The 16,417-nt window shown below is 42.6% G+C and overlaps 1 protein-coding gene across 2 annotated transcripts in view; it reads right to left on the reverse strand.

The window, feature by feature from the left end:
- The window catches only part of LOC138637861 (cholinesterase-like), an 82,048-nt gene that overhangs the window by 47,172 nt on the left and 18,459 nt on the right, over positions 1 to 16,417 (reverse strand). For both annotated transcript variants that reach the window (XM_069726790.1, XM_069726796.1), the window contains exon 3: positions 12,484 to 12,647. In XM_069726790.1, coding sequence (XP_069582891.1) covers positions 12,484 to 12,647 — 164 coding nt within the window. The remainder of the gene's footprint in view (positions 1 to 12,483; positions 12,648 to 16,417) is intronic.

Genomic DNA, 16,417 nt, shown 5'->3' on the forward strand with positions numbered 1-16,417 from the left:
CTGGCCTGTGATCTACCACAGTTTTGTGCACCTCTGAAAAGAAGGAAACTGTTGAAGTCCAGAGTAACTCTGCTTCCTCATCATGGTAAATGGATCCTCCAGGGGTTTCATCTGAATCACGTCACTCGGAGATTTAGATGGGAACCCCAAAGTAAGTGCCCAGCAAAGAGCGCCGGATAACTGTTACCCGAAACGTTTCGTAAAATGTTCCCAATAATAACTTCAACTCAGTCCACACAAAAAAGCAGGTCCTCACTTAGGTCCATTATCTGTCAATGCAAATATAGGGGGCTTCCATGTTACTGGTAGCACAAAGGCTCTGGCTGGAAAAAAGCTATGGCTCCTCACACCCCCAAAGATATCCAGCGAATTCTGCGCTCCCAAATCCAAATGTCCCCCTCCCTTCTGAACACCAGTGTTTCTAAATCACATTTAGCGTCCACATGATTATCATTTCTATAGTGATGAGAGCCCAACTAATTTATGGGTGTGGGTCTTCAGAAGCACGATGTGGGCACAAACGTATTGGTCACTACAATTGCAGTTTGCAATTTACTCAGAAACATCCCCTGTTTTTTGTTTCTGGAAAACACCCTTGAAGTCAAAATAGTCAGTCTCGCCATATGGCTAAGCAGTACTGTACAGCTACATATGGGGCATTGCCACGTTCAGTAGAAATTGTGGGACAAGTTATAGTGCCATTTTTACCCATTTCTCCTTGTGAAATTGTAAAATCTGGTGCACTGCTAAAGCATATTTTTTTTGTAAAAATGTAATGATATTTTCTTCACTATCTAATGGTATAAAACTCTATGACACACCTGTGATGTCATTATGATTACTGCAACACTAGATTAATTCATCAAGAGATTTATTTTGTAAAATGGTGTTCTGGCACCTCAGGGGCTTTCTTAGTGTGTCATGGCACTCGCAAACCATGACAGTAAAATCTGCACTATAACATGGTGCTCCTTCCATTCTGATCTTTGCACTGTACCTGAAATGTCTTTTATGTTTACATGTAGTGTACTGGTGCACTGAGGAGAAATTTTTACAACAAACTGATGCCCATTTTTTTCCTATTAGCCCTTGTAAAAATTAAAAGCTTGATGCTTAAACAACATTCTAGTGGTAAAAATATAATTATTCTTTCTTCACCTCCCAATAGTATGAACATCTGTGAGGCACATGTGGTGTCAATATTATCACTGCACCCCTAGACGAAATAATTGAGGAGTGTTAGTTTGTAAAATGAGGTCTAAAAATATATATGGGGGTTTCTGCTGCTCTGGCACCTTAGGGGGTCTGCCAATGTGACTTGGCACCCTCCAACCATTCCAGTAAAATCTGGAATAGGGTGCGCACATATATGGTGTCATTTTCTCCTATATTTGTGAAAATGGAAAAAATTGGGGTTAAAACAACAGTTTGGTTTGAATTTTTTTCATTTTCACAGATCAACGTAAACTTTTGTGAAGCACCTGGGGGTTCAAGGTGTTCACCACATGTCTAGATAAATTCCTTGAGGTGTCTAGTTTCCAAAATGGTGTCACTTATGGGGCTTTTCCAATGTTTAGCCACACCAGGGGCCCTCCAAACACGACAAGACACCCACACACAATTCCATCAAAGTCTGTGTTCCAAAGCATCACTCCTTCCTTTCTGAACCGCTAATGACTCCAGCACATTTTGCATTCAAAAAGTTAAAAGGCGCTTCTTCCCTTCCAAATCTTGCCCTGCGCCTAAACAGTATTTTTCCTCTACATATCTGCTTATTAGGTATCAATGTACTAGGGATAATTTGCACAACAAATTGTATGGGAAAAATGTGATTTTTTTTAATTTTCACTGCTCAATCTTACAAAATTTTGAGAATCACTTGAGGGTTCAAGGTGCTCCCCATTCATCTAGATAAGTTCCCTGAGGGGTCTAGTTTCCAATGTGGTGTAACTTGTGGGTGGTTTCCACTGTATACAACATAGTGAGTGCTAATTATTTCAGAAAATTTTGCATTCAAAAAGTCAAATAGCGCTCTTTCCCTTCCAAGCCCTGTGGTGCACCTAAATAGTTGATTTCCCCCACATATGGGGTATCGGTGAACGCAGGATAAATTGCAGAAGAAATGGTACTGTGCATTTTCTCCTGTTACCCTTGTGAAAATAAAAAAATTGGGGCTAAAATTACTTTTTTGCTTGAAAAATGTGATTTTTTATTTTCACAGCTCAACGTTATAAACTTCTATGAAGCACCTGGAGTTTCAAGGTGCTTAAAACACATCTAGATACATTCCTTGAAGGGTCTAGTTTCCAAAATGGGGTGGTTTGTTGGGGGTGTCCTCTGTTTAGGGACATTGGGCTCTTCAAATGCGACATGGCATCCACTAGTTATTCTAGCAAATTTTGCACTCAAAAAGTCAAATGGCACTCCTCCCATTCTGAGCCCTGCCATGCTCTCAAACAGTGGTTTTCCCCCACATATCGGGTATCAGCATGCTCAGGAGAAATTGTGCAATAAATTTTGAGGTCCATTTTTTCCTGCTACTCCAGAGAAAGTTAAAAAAATGGGGTCTAAATTAAAATTTATGTGAAAAAAGGTCAATGTTAACTTTTTCCTTCCACATTCCAAAAATTCCTGTGAATGACTTGAAGAGTTAATAAACTTCTTGAATGTGATTTTTAGCACACTTACAATTGTGTATTTTCTGTCATATAGGCCCCTCAAAGTCACTTTGAATGTAATGTGGTCTCTAAAAAAATGGTTTTATAAAAATCCTGTTGAAAAAATTTGAAATCACTGGTCAAATTGTAACCCTTACAACTTCCTAACAAAAAAAATATGTTTCAGAAATTGTGCTGATGTAAAGTAGATAACTTCTAAAGTTTGTATAAGAATTATATACAGCAATATTTATGTTCTTATATCATATTTTACTCACCACCGTTTTGTCACGCTTTGTTTTATATTTTTATTTGACTTCACTGGTAACTTTATAAAGCTTCTGCCTTTCAGAAAGTTAATCTTAACTTAGCAAATATTACGTTAATGTTCCAGAGTCAAGTCAGGAAATCAATAAAATTTTAACAGATGGAAATCAATAAAGCCAGAGATAACATTTATTTACCTTTACTTTGAAATCTCAAAAAAAAAAGACTGAACCTTTAGGCTGTGATATATTTTTATTATATTCAAAACATTTTCATTATTTTTTTCTGCAGGAAAGTTAAGGTTATAAGAGTATGCAACCACAGATTAATAAAACCTGTGTACATGGGGTATAATCAATAACTGTGTTAAAGGGACCCTGTCTGAAACATCTCCTCCCCCAAGCCATTTAAAGGGGTGTCTGAAACTAAATGTTATTTTATTCCTAAATCTCTATCTATTTAATGTCATAATATAATCTTTTTTCTAATATTCTTTAATGAAAAATTCCCTACACTTGCTTCACTACTCTAACTGCTTTATTTTTTTTCTACTGCTTACTTTGAGAATCCCTGTGCCCACTGGGAGTGATCATAAGAGGTCACTGCTGCATCCTCAGTAATCAACCTGAAACAAAGCGTCATCAAAGATTTCCGTTTCAGGGGCTGTTGTAGTGCCTTTTTTTTACTGAGCATGCGTCGGAAGTCAATTCTAACATATTATCAGTAAGATTTTTTCAGTGTGCAGTGACAGTGCGCTCTCTCGCCAGCTCTGATAAAAAGTGATGAGCAGGCAACAGAGCGCATTGTCATTGCACATTGTAAGTAAAGAGTAAGAAATAAGCGACCATCCTCTCCACTCCGCTCCTCATCACATCTTCAGATCCCTGCCGCTTGTCCTGAAATTCCTGGACCTTTCACAAGTTTTTGCACATACACCCACAAAAGTCATGCAACATCATGATGGAATAACCTTTCGTGCTTGCACAGAGCACTTCTGAGCATAATCAAACTCGGAAGTGATTGGCCAGCGTTAGAATCCTTGGGATTTCAGTGCGATCAGGCTCAATATGAAGATGCGACCTGACCAGCGACAGTGAGTAGCGGAGGGTCTGGAGAGGAAAGCAGAGGATGAGTATAAGGATTTTTTTCAATGTTCTACATATTATTTTTTTTTATGTTCGGGGTTCTAAAATGATCCCAGAACATATCGAAGAATGTTAAATTACTGGATATTAGCTTCTCTGCAAATTGAATTTCCTGTGAAAATCCACAGAATCCGGCAAACTCAAATTTTAGAATTTGAGAATTCTACTGAACAACTCCATATATTGCAGCTGTTAGAATCTCAGAGACAAGAATATTGGGGCTATCGCAATTTAATTAACATTTTCGTTGACATTAATCACTTTTTGTATTAAGTTCCTCTGAAAACAAATGTGTATCTATGAAATCATCTGACTATGGCTATCCTGTAGTCCTCTTTTACTCCACTCCTTCTCTTCCCTCTCATTAATTTCCAGCTGCCTGTAGCTAAAGCAGGGTTGGAGGAGCATGTGCTTCTGATGCTGGATACTAAGTGGGCCAACAAACTTTTCTTGACCATGTTATTTAGACACAGGACTAATGCAAATGATTTGTTTTCTTTAGCACTGCATACAAGGAAGTATAAAACTAGGTCAGTAGAAGAGGTAATAAATCTGGTTTTATATGTGTACGAGTAAGAATAAAGGTAAACTACCTGGAATCAAAGCCTTTTGCATGTATCAGGTCTTCAAAGGTGGGTCTATACTTGGTAAACTTGGGTCATTACGGATGAGATTGTTTTAAGATTTTAAGCTGAAGCACACCTCTCCTTAGCTTTCCAGCGTGCCAGGCCAGCTGGGGGTCCCTGCTTGATTGACAGTTGAGCCCAATCTGTTTGCCCCTCGGATGCTGCAGAGTAAAAGCTGCCTCCTATAATAGTATTGGAGGAGCACAGTGACACTAAAGTTAGCTGGATTGTGAGACAACATTGCACTGCAGCAATCTGGCCAGCTTCAGAGCAGGGCTTACAAGCTCTATTCAGACTGAAGCTACCCCGGCTGCACCTCTATTAGTGAAAGTGGGAGGCTGCTGGGGGGAATAAAGTTAATTTCCACCTGACAGCCGGGCATTCACTGCGGTCCCCACACAGCTTTACGATGCTATTAACCTGCAGATGAATACCATGTCTGCTATTTAATAGCATTTTGGGACATGACCGGTTCCCTTTAATGGGTATGTATCCTGTTCAGATGATAGTATATTCAGGCCTTGTGCTGTCTGTGTGCAAGTATGGTCCCAATATATGCTTGGACAGTAGTAATAAGCTCTAAGAATCTAGGAAGTTTTTCAAGGAATTTTTGGAGTAGAAACTGAGCAGAAAATCTCCCTTCTCCAAATCTCAAAACTCCTCAAAAATGTTTTCTCCGATGAAAACTCAGCAAATAGACAAAGCCTAACAGAGAGTTTACCCTGAGCTGTCGATAATTAATAAATGTTGGTGTTTGATAGGCAGCAATTATACATTTGTTTCAGCTCTACTATGATCACAGCAAACAACCACAACGTGTGAACACTGCCTTAAATTTACTGATTTTTTATATTTTATTAGATTTGCAATCTGGAAATTACACAATTGTACTGAACAGTAAAACTTTAGTTCAAAATTGATTGGCAAGAATCTTCTGATCGTGCATCCCTTGGGCACGCTTGTTCAGCAGTCACAGTAGAACTCCATAAATTTCCATCAAAGCCTTTACCTAAAAGAAATGAGAGTATTTAGTAGCTTTTTTAGTATTACTAAGTATACATTTTTTTTAATTTCTATTGGTGTTAATACCCTCTTTCTTGCTCTGCTGTTTATTTCAAGCTATAGTTTATGCTGGAATGGCAATTTTTAAATTTTGCGCTTTTGTTTTTTTTCCTGCTCTTCTTTTAAAAAGTATGAGACCAATTCATCGAGACAAATGCAATGCCCGCTAGAGTCATGGGGTACGTGAAACTGGGTTGCATTATTCTTAAAGGGGTGGTGATGGCAGCAGTGACCCAGCCCGTGGCCGTGGGCGTGCAATAAAAGTGATGAGGGAATGTTTGTAGGGGATTTCATGTGACGCCACCTGTGGTGTTCGGTAATGGGTAGCCATGGGGCCGATGGGTAGACGCTGCTTAAGGTGACCGCTGGGGCCGATGGTGTTGCAGCTGAGATGGTTCTGCTCCCCACAGGTGGAGCAAGGCCCCAGGGCTACGAATACAGTCAGGGATCATGGATGTTGTGGTGCAGGACTGAGGATGTGGGAAAAGGACTTGAGGACACAAAGACTGTAGTTTCTTTTACTTTTAATGGCAGATGCAGTCCGGGGCACTAGTGATAGGTGGTCATGGAGATCTGGGCAGCCTGGACGTGAGTCGCCCGTCAGGGCCGTGAGTCCAGTACTTAAGGGGACGTGTCACGGCGGCGACCCGGTTCATGGCCCTGGGCGCCCATGTAAAAGGGATATTGATTAAAGTTCGTGTTCATGACGCCACCTGTGGTATTTGGTCAGTAGGGACCGACACAGCTTAAAGGGGTCCTCTGGGGGAGATGGTATGGCAGCTAGATGGAATAACTTCCCACAAGGGAAGTAGGTCCCCAAGACTCCCGGTGTATAGGTGAAGATGATGAATGGTGCGATGAAGAACGAGGACACTGGTTTGCAATGTCTTTACCTGGTTTACTGTAGCTTCAGGCAACCGCAGTCCAGGGCAGATCACAAGACAGGCAGGGTCCGGCTGGCATGGAAGTGAATCCAGAGTCCCCTTCACCAGATGGAGATAAAAGCCTTCCTCAAAGCTTGGTGGTTTTGTTGTCCCTTTCTGTCTATGGCTTCTGATAAGGTCCTCACAGTTCTTCTCTGTCCCCCATAAAGGTTAGGACACAACCCGTATGACAAGTGAAGCAGGCCTTTTTACAGGGTTTCTATCACGACCCAGGCCCTATAAGTGTCACTGTGTCTCCTGGATGTAAAGGAGGACAGGTAGATTAAAGTTCAGCTGTCCTGCCAGTTTCAACTATGCCACTTAGAGTTTAGCACAGCCAAGGTCTTAAGGCTACTGGAATCTGCGCCAGCCAGGAAGGTAGCTAATTCATTGCTCTGCTCCGCTGGTATCACTCTCCTGTGTCTTTCCTCTCCTGCATGCTCTCCATAAGCTTGTTTTATCCCTTTCTGTTCTGTAGCTCAGACTACATGGCCTCTTCAGACCTTCTGACACTCTATGTCTGTCTTCTCTCTTCTCTGTCCTCTGACAGAATCCTCTGACTAAACTTTTTCCCTCCAGACCAAAATCTATTTATAGGGGAGTTCACCCTAAACCAGGTTTAGAGCTACCCTTTCTGACCTGGAGTATGAACTTGTTGTGTGTATGTGATTACCTGGTGAAAGATATCCTTCATCGCTTCCAAGCGTGACATCAATGTCACGATGTGACTGATCCGGTATGAAACGACCCAACCGTAGGTCTGTCACAAACAGCACAACAAACAAGGAAACACCGGGGACACATTATCAATGGTGGGCCCTGTTGATAGGGACGGGGTGAATGGGAACCTCCTGCACTGGCCTGCAGATGTGCCCTGATCTTGCTATCGTCCATAGATGGGTTCTTTTACCCCTTCACTGACCAGGATACCTAGTCCCTCACTTGCCCTGCACCTAGGCCTACGTAGGAAACTGGCAGGTGAGAGCACTGGTCCCACCACTGCACTAATACAACAAGGGGTAAGGAAAGACAGACAAGGTATAGGAAAACAACACTTAGCTTATCGCTGCAAAGCACTGCACAGTTGGTTGAAACACCAGATTCACTGGACTCAGCAAAAGAACAACTGTTCCCAGCAAGCTCCTTCTCCCAGCTTGGTCGCTGCAGAATGAACTAACACCGACAGTCAGCTGATGCATCAGGTGACCACTTAAAGGATGGTGGGAGTGGTCACCACCAACACCAGCTTACCCAGCAGCAATGCAATGCAATAACACCAACAGCCACCGGGGGGAAACTGCATTAACCCCCCGATGACCAGAAAGGAAAAAAGGTCTTAGACTGAGGGAAACCAGATCTGCCACAAATCCAAAAATGGATCGTGACAATCACTCTCCCTGAGAGGAAAGCAATGCCACTGTGATGACCAGGACCATGGTGCATCACAGAAGCATTTCAGGTCCACCAAACAAGGTGGATTTGGAGGCCTTCCCTCTGCGCTGCTCCCTAGGTTCTTGGTGCCTTAAGCTCCCCACAAGTCCCTGTTACAGTCTGTCCATGAAATTGAACATTTCCCCGCATGGCAGGCAGCTTGAGCCTGTTCTAGGTGTCACTCCCTCGTGGTGACTCCAGGCTCTCGTATGCTGCAGTACCTCAAATTGTCAGCTGGGGACAGGAGAAATGCTGGGCCTGCAGTTCCCACACAACCACGTACTCCGGTGTCCGGTCTTTGGTGCTCAGTCCTGGGGTGAGATAAGTCGCAGCTCCTATCCCCAAGGTTCTCCTCACTTGCCACTTCCTCCTTCACCATCTGCTCCCCAGACTCACACTGACTCACACTGACTCTAACCCTGCCACCAGGGAAGCTCCTCTAAAACAGGTGTTAGAGCTCCCCCTTCTGGTCTGGAAAGGTGTTGTATGCTGAAGTTACCTGTTAAGGGGACCCACTTTGCTCCCAGGCATGACATCACCCCCTGTGAGGGAGGCAATGCCACTGTGGCAATCGGACTCCTGGGGTGCCACATTGGCATAACCCAAGCTCGTGCTACTCCAGCCTTGACAGAGTAATTGGTACAAATGTATTATTTATTATGAGCTGCAAGCCACTTAATAAATTTGGCATCTCTTTTAAGTGCTGTGTGCCTCCGTGCTCTATGATAGAAATGCTACTATTTCTGGAGTAGAAAATACAGCACATTTAATGAGTTTGATGGGGGATGTAGCCATGCCCCATCCCAGCTCCTCCTCAGCTCTGCCAATTTCACCAGAGCTCATCCAAAGTGGCGTGAAAAATATGTTTCAACTTCTCAAAGGTTTTAAGCCACTTTTGTGGCATAAATCTTTGATGAACCGACCTGAATAAAAATGACTTGACAGCTCGAAATCAGTACATTTATACATTTATATAAAATGTGGTTTATTATATATATATATATATACATATATACAGTATATATATATATATATATATATATATATATATATACACTGCTCAAAAAAATAAAGGGAACACTTAAACAACAGAATATAAACTTCTGTGAAATCAAACTGTGCACTTAGGAAGCAATACTGTTTGACAATCAATTTCACATGCTGTTGTGCAAATGGAATAGACAACAGATGGAAATTATTGGCAATTATCAAGACACACTCAATAAAGGAGTGATTCTGCGGGTGGGAACCACAGACCACATCTCAGTACCAATGCATTCTGGCTTATGTTTTGGTCACTTTTGAATGTTGGTTATGCTTTCACACTCGTGGTAGCATGAGACGGACTCTACAACCCACACAAGTGACTCAGGTAGTGCAGCTCATCCAGGATCTCACATCAATGTGAGCTCTGGCAAGAAGGTTTGCTGTGTCTTTCAGTGTAGTATACAGAGGCTGGAGGCGCTATCAGGAGACAGGCCAGTACACCAGGAGACATGGAGGGGGCTGTAGTGCAACAAGCCAGCAGCAGGAGCTCAGCCTTTGTGCAAGGAGGAACAGGAGGAGCACTGCCAGAGCCCTGCAAAATGACCTCCAGCAGGCCACAAATGTGCATGTGTCTGTGCAAACGGTTAAAAATCGACTCCATAAGGATGGTCTGAGTGCACAACTTCCACAGATGGGGGTTGTGCTCACAGCTTGGCATTTGCCACAGAACACCAGGATTGGCAAATTCGCCACTGGCGCCCTGCTTTTCACAAATGAAAGCAGGTTCACACTGAACACATGTGACAGACGTGACAGAGTCTGGAGATGCCGTGGAGAGCGATCTGCTGCCTGCAACATCCTTCAGCATGACCGGTTTGGCAGTGGGTCAGTAATGATGTGGGGTGGCATTTCTTTGGAGGGCCGAACTGCCCTCCATGTGCTCGCTAGAGGTAGCCTGATTTCCATTATGTATTGAGATGAGATCTTCAGACCATATGCTGGTGCGGTTTGCCCTGGGTTCCCCCCAAGCCAAACCTCATGTGGCTGGAGTGTGTCAGCAGTTCCTTCAAGATGAAGGCATTGAAGCTATAGACTGGCCCGCCCATTCCCGAGACCTGAATCTGATTGAACACATCTGATACATCATGTCTCGCACCATCCACCAATGTCACGTTGCACCACAGACTGTCCAGGAGTTGGTGGATGCTTTAGTCCAGGTCTGAGAGGAGAACCCTCAAGAGACCATCCCCCGCCTCATCTGGAGTATGCCCAGGTGTTTTGGGGATATCATACAGACACATGGAGGCCACACACACACTACAGAGCATCATTTCCTTGTCTTGAGGCTTTTCCACTGAAGTTGGATCAGCCTGTAACTTCATTTTCCACTTTGATTTTGAGCATCATTCCAACTCCAGACCTCCGTGGGATATTAGTTGTGATTTACGTTGATCATTTTTAGGTTTTATTGTTCTCAACACATTCCACTATGCAATGAATAAAGATTTACAACTAAAATATTTCATTCAGTGATATCTAGGATGTGGGTTTTTCGTGTTGCCTTTAATTTTTTGAGCAGTGTATACCGAAAAAGGCAAACCAGACATTTAGATTTGTATTTAAGCCATTCAATAAAAGAGTTAAAGAAGTTGATGACTACAAGGACAACTCCTTTTCATATACCATGCTTGGCCCGATACAGTAAAAAAGCCTATACTCACCTCACATACTGGCGCCATTCCCATGGAGTGGGCACTTGCGCTCCCCAGGCCTCCCGGCATGCGACACTTGACCCCGGCGTCAAATCAGTGCTGGTGTTACTGTCTCCACCTCCTGTTGAATTGAACATGTAGAGGAAGTCCGCGATAAGCTGCAGCCCTGACTTCCTCTTCATGTTCAATTCGTAACAGGTGGAGACAGTGACACCAGCGCTGATTGGGCGCCGGTCACCACATGTCACAAGAACACAATTCACGAGAGCCCCGAGGAGAGTGAGAGCCAACACCATGGTAGCAGCACTAGAACGGGAGGTAAGTATAAACTTTTTTATTTTATTGAGGTCAAACACTTAGATCAAGAAGGAGTTGTTCAAGTAGTAGATTTAATTAATCAAATATTTTCATAGATTTTACTTTTTAAAAAATTCTTTATTTTTGGAAGGGGGAAAGGTAATTGGAACTTTTATGTATTTTTTTTTAAATCCCTAAAATATTTGTAAATAATTTTTATTATATTTGACTTATTTCATTTAGTTCCTCTAGGAATTTAATCATCAGCGATGGGAGATCGCTGTATAGCAAAGCCAACATCCTCCTTGCACATGACTGTACACATTTCCTGATACAAATATTCTGTTCTGTCTAAAGTGTGACCCACCCTATCTCTCTGTAATGAGGTCTCAATTCCATACCTTACCTACTTCCATATCTATCCTAAATGGCCATTTTATTAGAGACACCAATCTAGTAGTGTGTTGTACCTCCTTTGGCATACAAAAACAAAACAATTTATTGTGGCATAGTTTCCATATCTAGCCAGTTCTACCTCATCTATAGAATTAGTTCCTTGGGACTGTAAAGGTCAGAGGAGCAAGGAAAATTTGCAGTCATGTTTCTGGAACTAATCCATAACTATAAGACACTTGTGGAAGAGTGCACTGTCCTGCTAAAAGTATTCCTCTGAAATAGGGTAAACATAAAGTGAAAACTTTGGTGGTCCACAATACATAGGTAAACCCTATTGTCCAAATTTCAACCCACAAGTATCAGAGGACTCAGGGTGTCCAATAAAACATTCACCATTTTACTGCACCTTCACCAGGCTGAACTTTACACCTGATCCTGAAAGGTTCATCGTTTGTGTTGACGTTTGACTCGTCTATCAGCATGCTGGCCAGGCCATACTTTTTTCACTGCTCAGAATACTATCTACACTGTTATGCTAGAAAACTCTAAAATTACTGGCAAGGTTTGAAAAAACTAGTATGGGGAATTCTACTGCCAATAACCATTCCTCCTTTAAAGTCAATCAGATTACTTGTTTTTCCAAAACAAAATAGATTCACACCGAAACTGATCCACGGAAAACTTGCTCACTGGATTTTCTTCTGCACTCCAGCATCGCATGTCTAATTTTTTATATAGTTTATCTCCAAACCTGAAGAATCAGGTGTGCTTAATTTTGTGTCATCCTATGTTGTTTTATCGGTCATTTATAACATGCCTGAAATCTTCACCTATTCTCTTAAGCCATGCACTAACCACAAATTTCCTTCCATCTTCTACAGTAGCTCTTTCCTAAGTAACCATCAATGCCTTGTCCTAGCCCTTATATATTTCAAGTACACTAATTATTAGCATATCACTTTACATTAATAGTTCCTTACCGATTTCTCCTACAAGTTTTGGAAGCAGGAAATTCCAAAAGCGGCATCGTTTAAAATATAAATTTCTTTGAACCTCCCATTTTCCAGTCTTCAGCACGACATGGCTTTGTTCTTGATATGTGTATGGAGGCCATGTAAATGCATTGTCATCATCATGAGGGACTCTGCAAGAAAATGATTATTTCTAAAAATAAAATAATACTCTAAGTGATCATTTCATCAAGACTATTCATGAACGAGCACTAAAATGCTTGAGTGCTCAACACAAGTAAATGCGAGTCAATGGGAAACTGGAGCAATTTTCCAGTGCCCCCTACCCTCTCCCCTAGTGGTCACACGCAGTGTTTTTGCTGCATTTTTTTAGACGATTGCATTGATTTCAATGGTGATAAAAGCATTCACCAGGAAATGTAATTGAACATTTTACTATCTTATCTGGCTAGTAAGACATGATCAGATACATCCTGTTTAGTTTATGAAGGAAGTACTCTGAAAGTAACAAAGTTGTTTTTTTTCAGGGCCATCAGGTAGCCCTCACTATTTGTAGAAGGTCATCAGGCAGCACTTACTATTGTTAGAGGGCCAGTAGTCAGCCCTCACTATTGTTAGAGGACCATCAGGTAGCCCTCACTAATTTTAGAGGAACAGCAGCTGTCCCTCACTCAACATTTTTAGTTGTGTAGCAGCCAGTCCTCACTAGGCATTTTTGAAGGGCCAGTAGAGGTCTATGCTTTGCATAGCCGTATATTGTTACTACAATATAATTCACCCAATTGAACTGGGCAATTTTTCTGTTAAATATTAATACTGTAAATTTAGAAACTTTGAGGGCGATATGGCAGTCTTCACAATTTATAGAGGGCCAGCATGTAGCCACCACTCTTTTTAGAGGTCTAGCAGCAACTTGTGGACAGACACGACCAAGATAGTGCTTTTTGGTAAAGCACATCATTCTACTGTTTACTGGAAATGGAATGAGACCAGAAAGAAAATAATACAGTAGTTAGTAAAGTATGGCAGAGGTTCAAATATATTTTCAGATTGTTTTGCTGCCTTTGACACTGGGTGCTTTGACTGCGTGCAAGGCATCATGAAATGTAAAGATTCACAACGGATTTGGGGGCTCATTGTAGTACCCAATGTCAGAAAGCTGGGTTTGCATCATAGGTCATGGGTCTTCCAGCAGGACAGTGAGCTCAAGCATACTTCAAGAAGCACCATCTAACAATAAAAAATACCCTCCTACTATTTACAAAATATTTCTTAAAAATTACCATAAAAAATGGGAGTTAAGGTAATAGTCTTAAGGGGGGAGGGAAATGAGCCTAGCAATATAACAACCTCCTGTATTAACCCTATCTTGCCACGGATGTTGGAATTCTAGTAATTTGTTGTGGTGAACTTGCTCCTAGCATCAATAAAATGGTTATCAGCATCAGCAAACATTTATTTCGGTCATTTCGTCAAAGAATGAATGAAATAGTTTAGATGAAATATAGATCACTCTAAATAATTCCTTAGATGGTTATACAAAACTACCTACTTGTCACTGGTAGAGAGATCAGTTCATTTAGACAATTAGTCCTGCTAGTTTGTGGTATATCAGCCAGCCACTTTCTGCCACTTACATTGCATTGTTTTATGCACAGGGCCTGAGGTTTGGTTTAGTCTCCCCCCAAAAAAAAAGTGAGATTCAAATTATCACAAAGTGGATATACTGCAGTCCTGTTAGTTTGTGGTATATCAGCCAGCCACTTTCTGCCACTTACATTGTGTTGTTTTATGCACAGGGCCTGAGGTTTGGTTTAGTCTCAACCAAGAAAAAGTGAGATTCAAATTATCACAAAGTGGATATACTGTGTTAGGGTTGGCGGAACGCACCGAATATATTTATTAGATGAGATAGGTGCGTTCGCAACCCGGGATCCACCGTGCAGAAAAGAACCTGCTGCTAAGTAAGGCGGTGAAATAAATTAGTATAAACGAACTCTGTTACTTCACAGAGCCCGTAGTAAAGAGAACGCTGTGCCCTGTTTAGCTCACAGGGAACACAGCTACTGAGTAGAGCCGACTATGGTCATGCAGTCCAACCAAACACGCTGCTCCACTCCGGTGGAGCCGGAATTCTAATGGCTATTAGCCAGCCCTGAATTCACTCATGAGAAATTCCTCGCCGGAGGTGCCAGCATTCTAGGGGCTTATTTCAGCCGCGTCCCTGACCACACACACGACCACACTGGCGCTAAGCTCGTACATATTTGATACTAGCGCATGGCCGTGCGGTCATGAGAACCATTTATAGCTGCAGCAACTTCTGGACCTTCCTAGAAGGACCAATGGAAGGCTGCCACAGAACTTGATCAGGTACAGGGCCTTCCTGGAGGACCAATGGAAGTTGCTGCAGTATCTGAGCATGTGACCCTAGACCTCCACTCAGAGATCTTACCCTGGGCATGCTCAGTGTGTGCAAAGCAGGACTTAGTCCCAGAAAAGCCTGCTCATCGCAAACCAGTGCAGGGTACAATAGCAGAGCCTGGAGAGGCAGCAGTAACCCTTTGCACAGTATCAGATTCAATGAGACGCTGGGACCAACGTCTCCGCTGAGCAGGCTCCACTGTGGCTGATGCAGAATGGGAGACCGCAGCAGATACGGCTCGAGATTCCCCCTGTGCAGCGGCGGGAACTCGACTCCTAATATACTGCAGTCCTGTTAGTTTGTAGTATATCAGCCAGCCACTTACATTGTGTTGTTTTATGCACAGGGCCTGAGGTTTGGTTTAGTCTCCCCCCCAAAAAAGTGAGATTCAAATTCTCACAAAGTGGATATATTTCAGTCCTGTTAGCTTGTGGTATATCAGCCAGCCACTTTCTGTCACTTACATTGTGTTGTTTTATACACAGGGCCTGAGGTTTGGTTCAGTCTCCCCCCCAAAAAAGTGAGATTCAAATTATCAAAAAGTGGATATATTTCAGTCCTCTTAGCTTGTGGTATATCAGCCAGCCACTTTATGCCACTTACATTGTGTTGTTTTATGCACAGGGCCTGAGGTTTGGTTTAGTCTCCCCCCAAAAAGTGAGATTCATATTATCACAAAGTGGATATATTTCAGTCCTGTTAGTTTGTGGTATATCAACCAGCCACTTTCTGCCACTTACATTGTCTTGTTTTATGCACAGGGCCTGAGGTTTGGTTTAGTCTCCCCCAAAAAAGTGAGATTCAAATTTTCATAAAGTGGATATATTTCAGTCCTGTTAGTTTGTGGTATATCAGCTAGCCACTTTCTGCCACTTACATTGTGTTGTTTTATGCACAGGGCCTGAGGTTTGGTTTAGTCTCAACCAAGAAAAAGTGAGATTCAAATTATCACAAAGTGGATATACTGTGTTAGGTTTGGCGGAACGCACCGAATATATTTATTAGATGAGATAGGTCCGTTCGCAACCCGGGATCCACCGTGCAGGAAAGAACCTGCTGCTAAGTAAGGCGGTGAAATAAATTAGTATAAACGAACTCTGTTACTTAACAGAGCCCGTAGTAAAGAGAACACTGTGCCCTGTTTAGCTCACAGGGAGCACAGCTACTGAGTAGAGCCGACAGTGGTCATGCAGTCCCAACCAAACACGCTGCTCCTCTCCGGTGGAGCCGGAATTCTAATGGCTTTTAGCCAGCCCTGAATTCACTCATGAGAAACTCCTCGCCGGAGGTGCCAGCATTCTAGGGGCTTATTTCAGCCGGGTCCCTGACTGCATAAACACAAAAACTCCTCGCCGGAGGTGCCAGCATTCTAGGGGCTTATTTGAGCTGGGTCCCTGACCACACACACGACCACACTGGCGCTGAGCTCGTACATATTTGATACTAGCGCATGGCCGTGCGGTCATGAAAACCTTTTATAGCTGCAGCAACTTCAGGACCTTCCTAGAAGGACCAATG

The sequence above is a fragment of the Ranitomeya imitator genome, chromosome 1 (assembly GCF_032444005.1).
Source record: "Ranitomeya imitator isolate aRanImi1 chromosome 1, aRanImi1.pri, whole genome shotgun sequence".
NCBI classification, from domain to species: domain Eukaryota; kingdom Metazoa; phylum Chordata; class Amphibia; order Anura; family Dendrobatidae; genus Ranitomeya; species Ranitomeya imitator.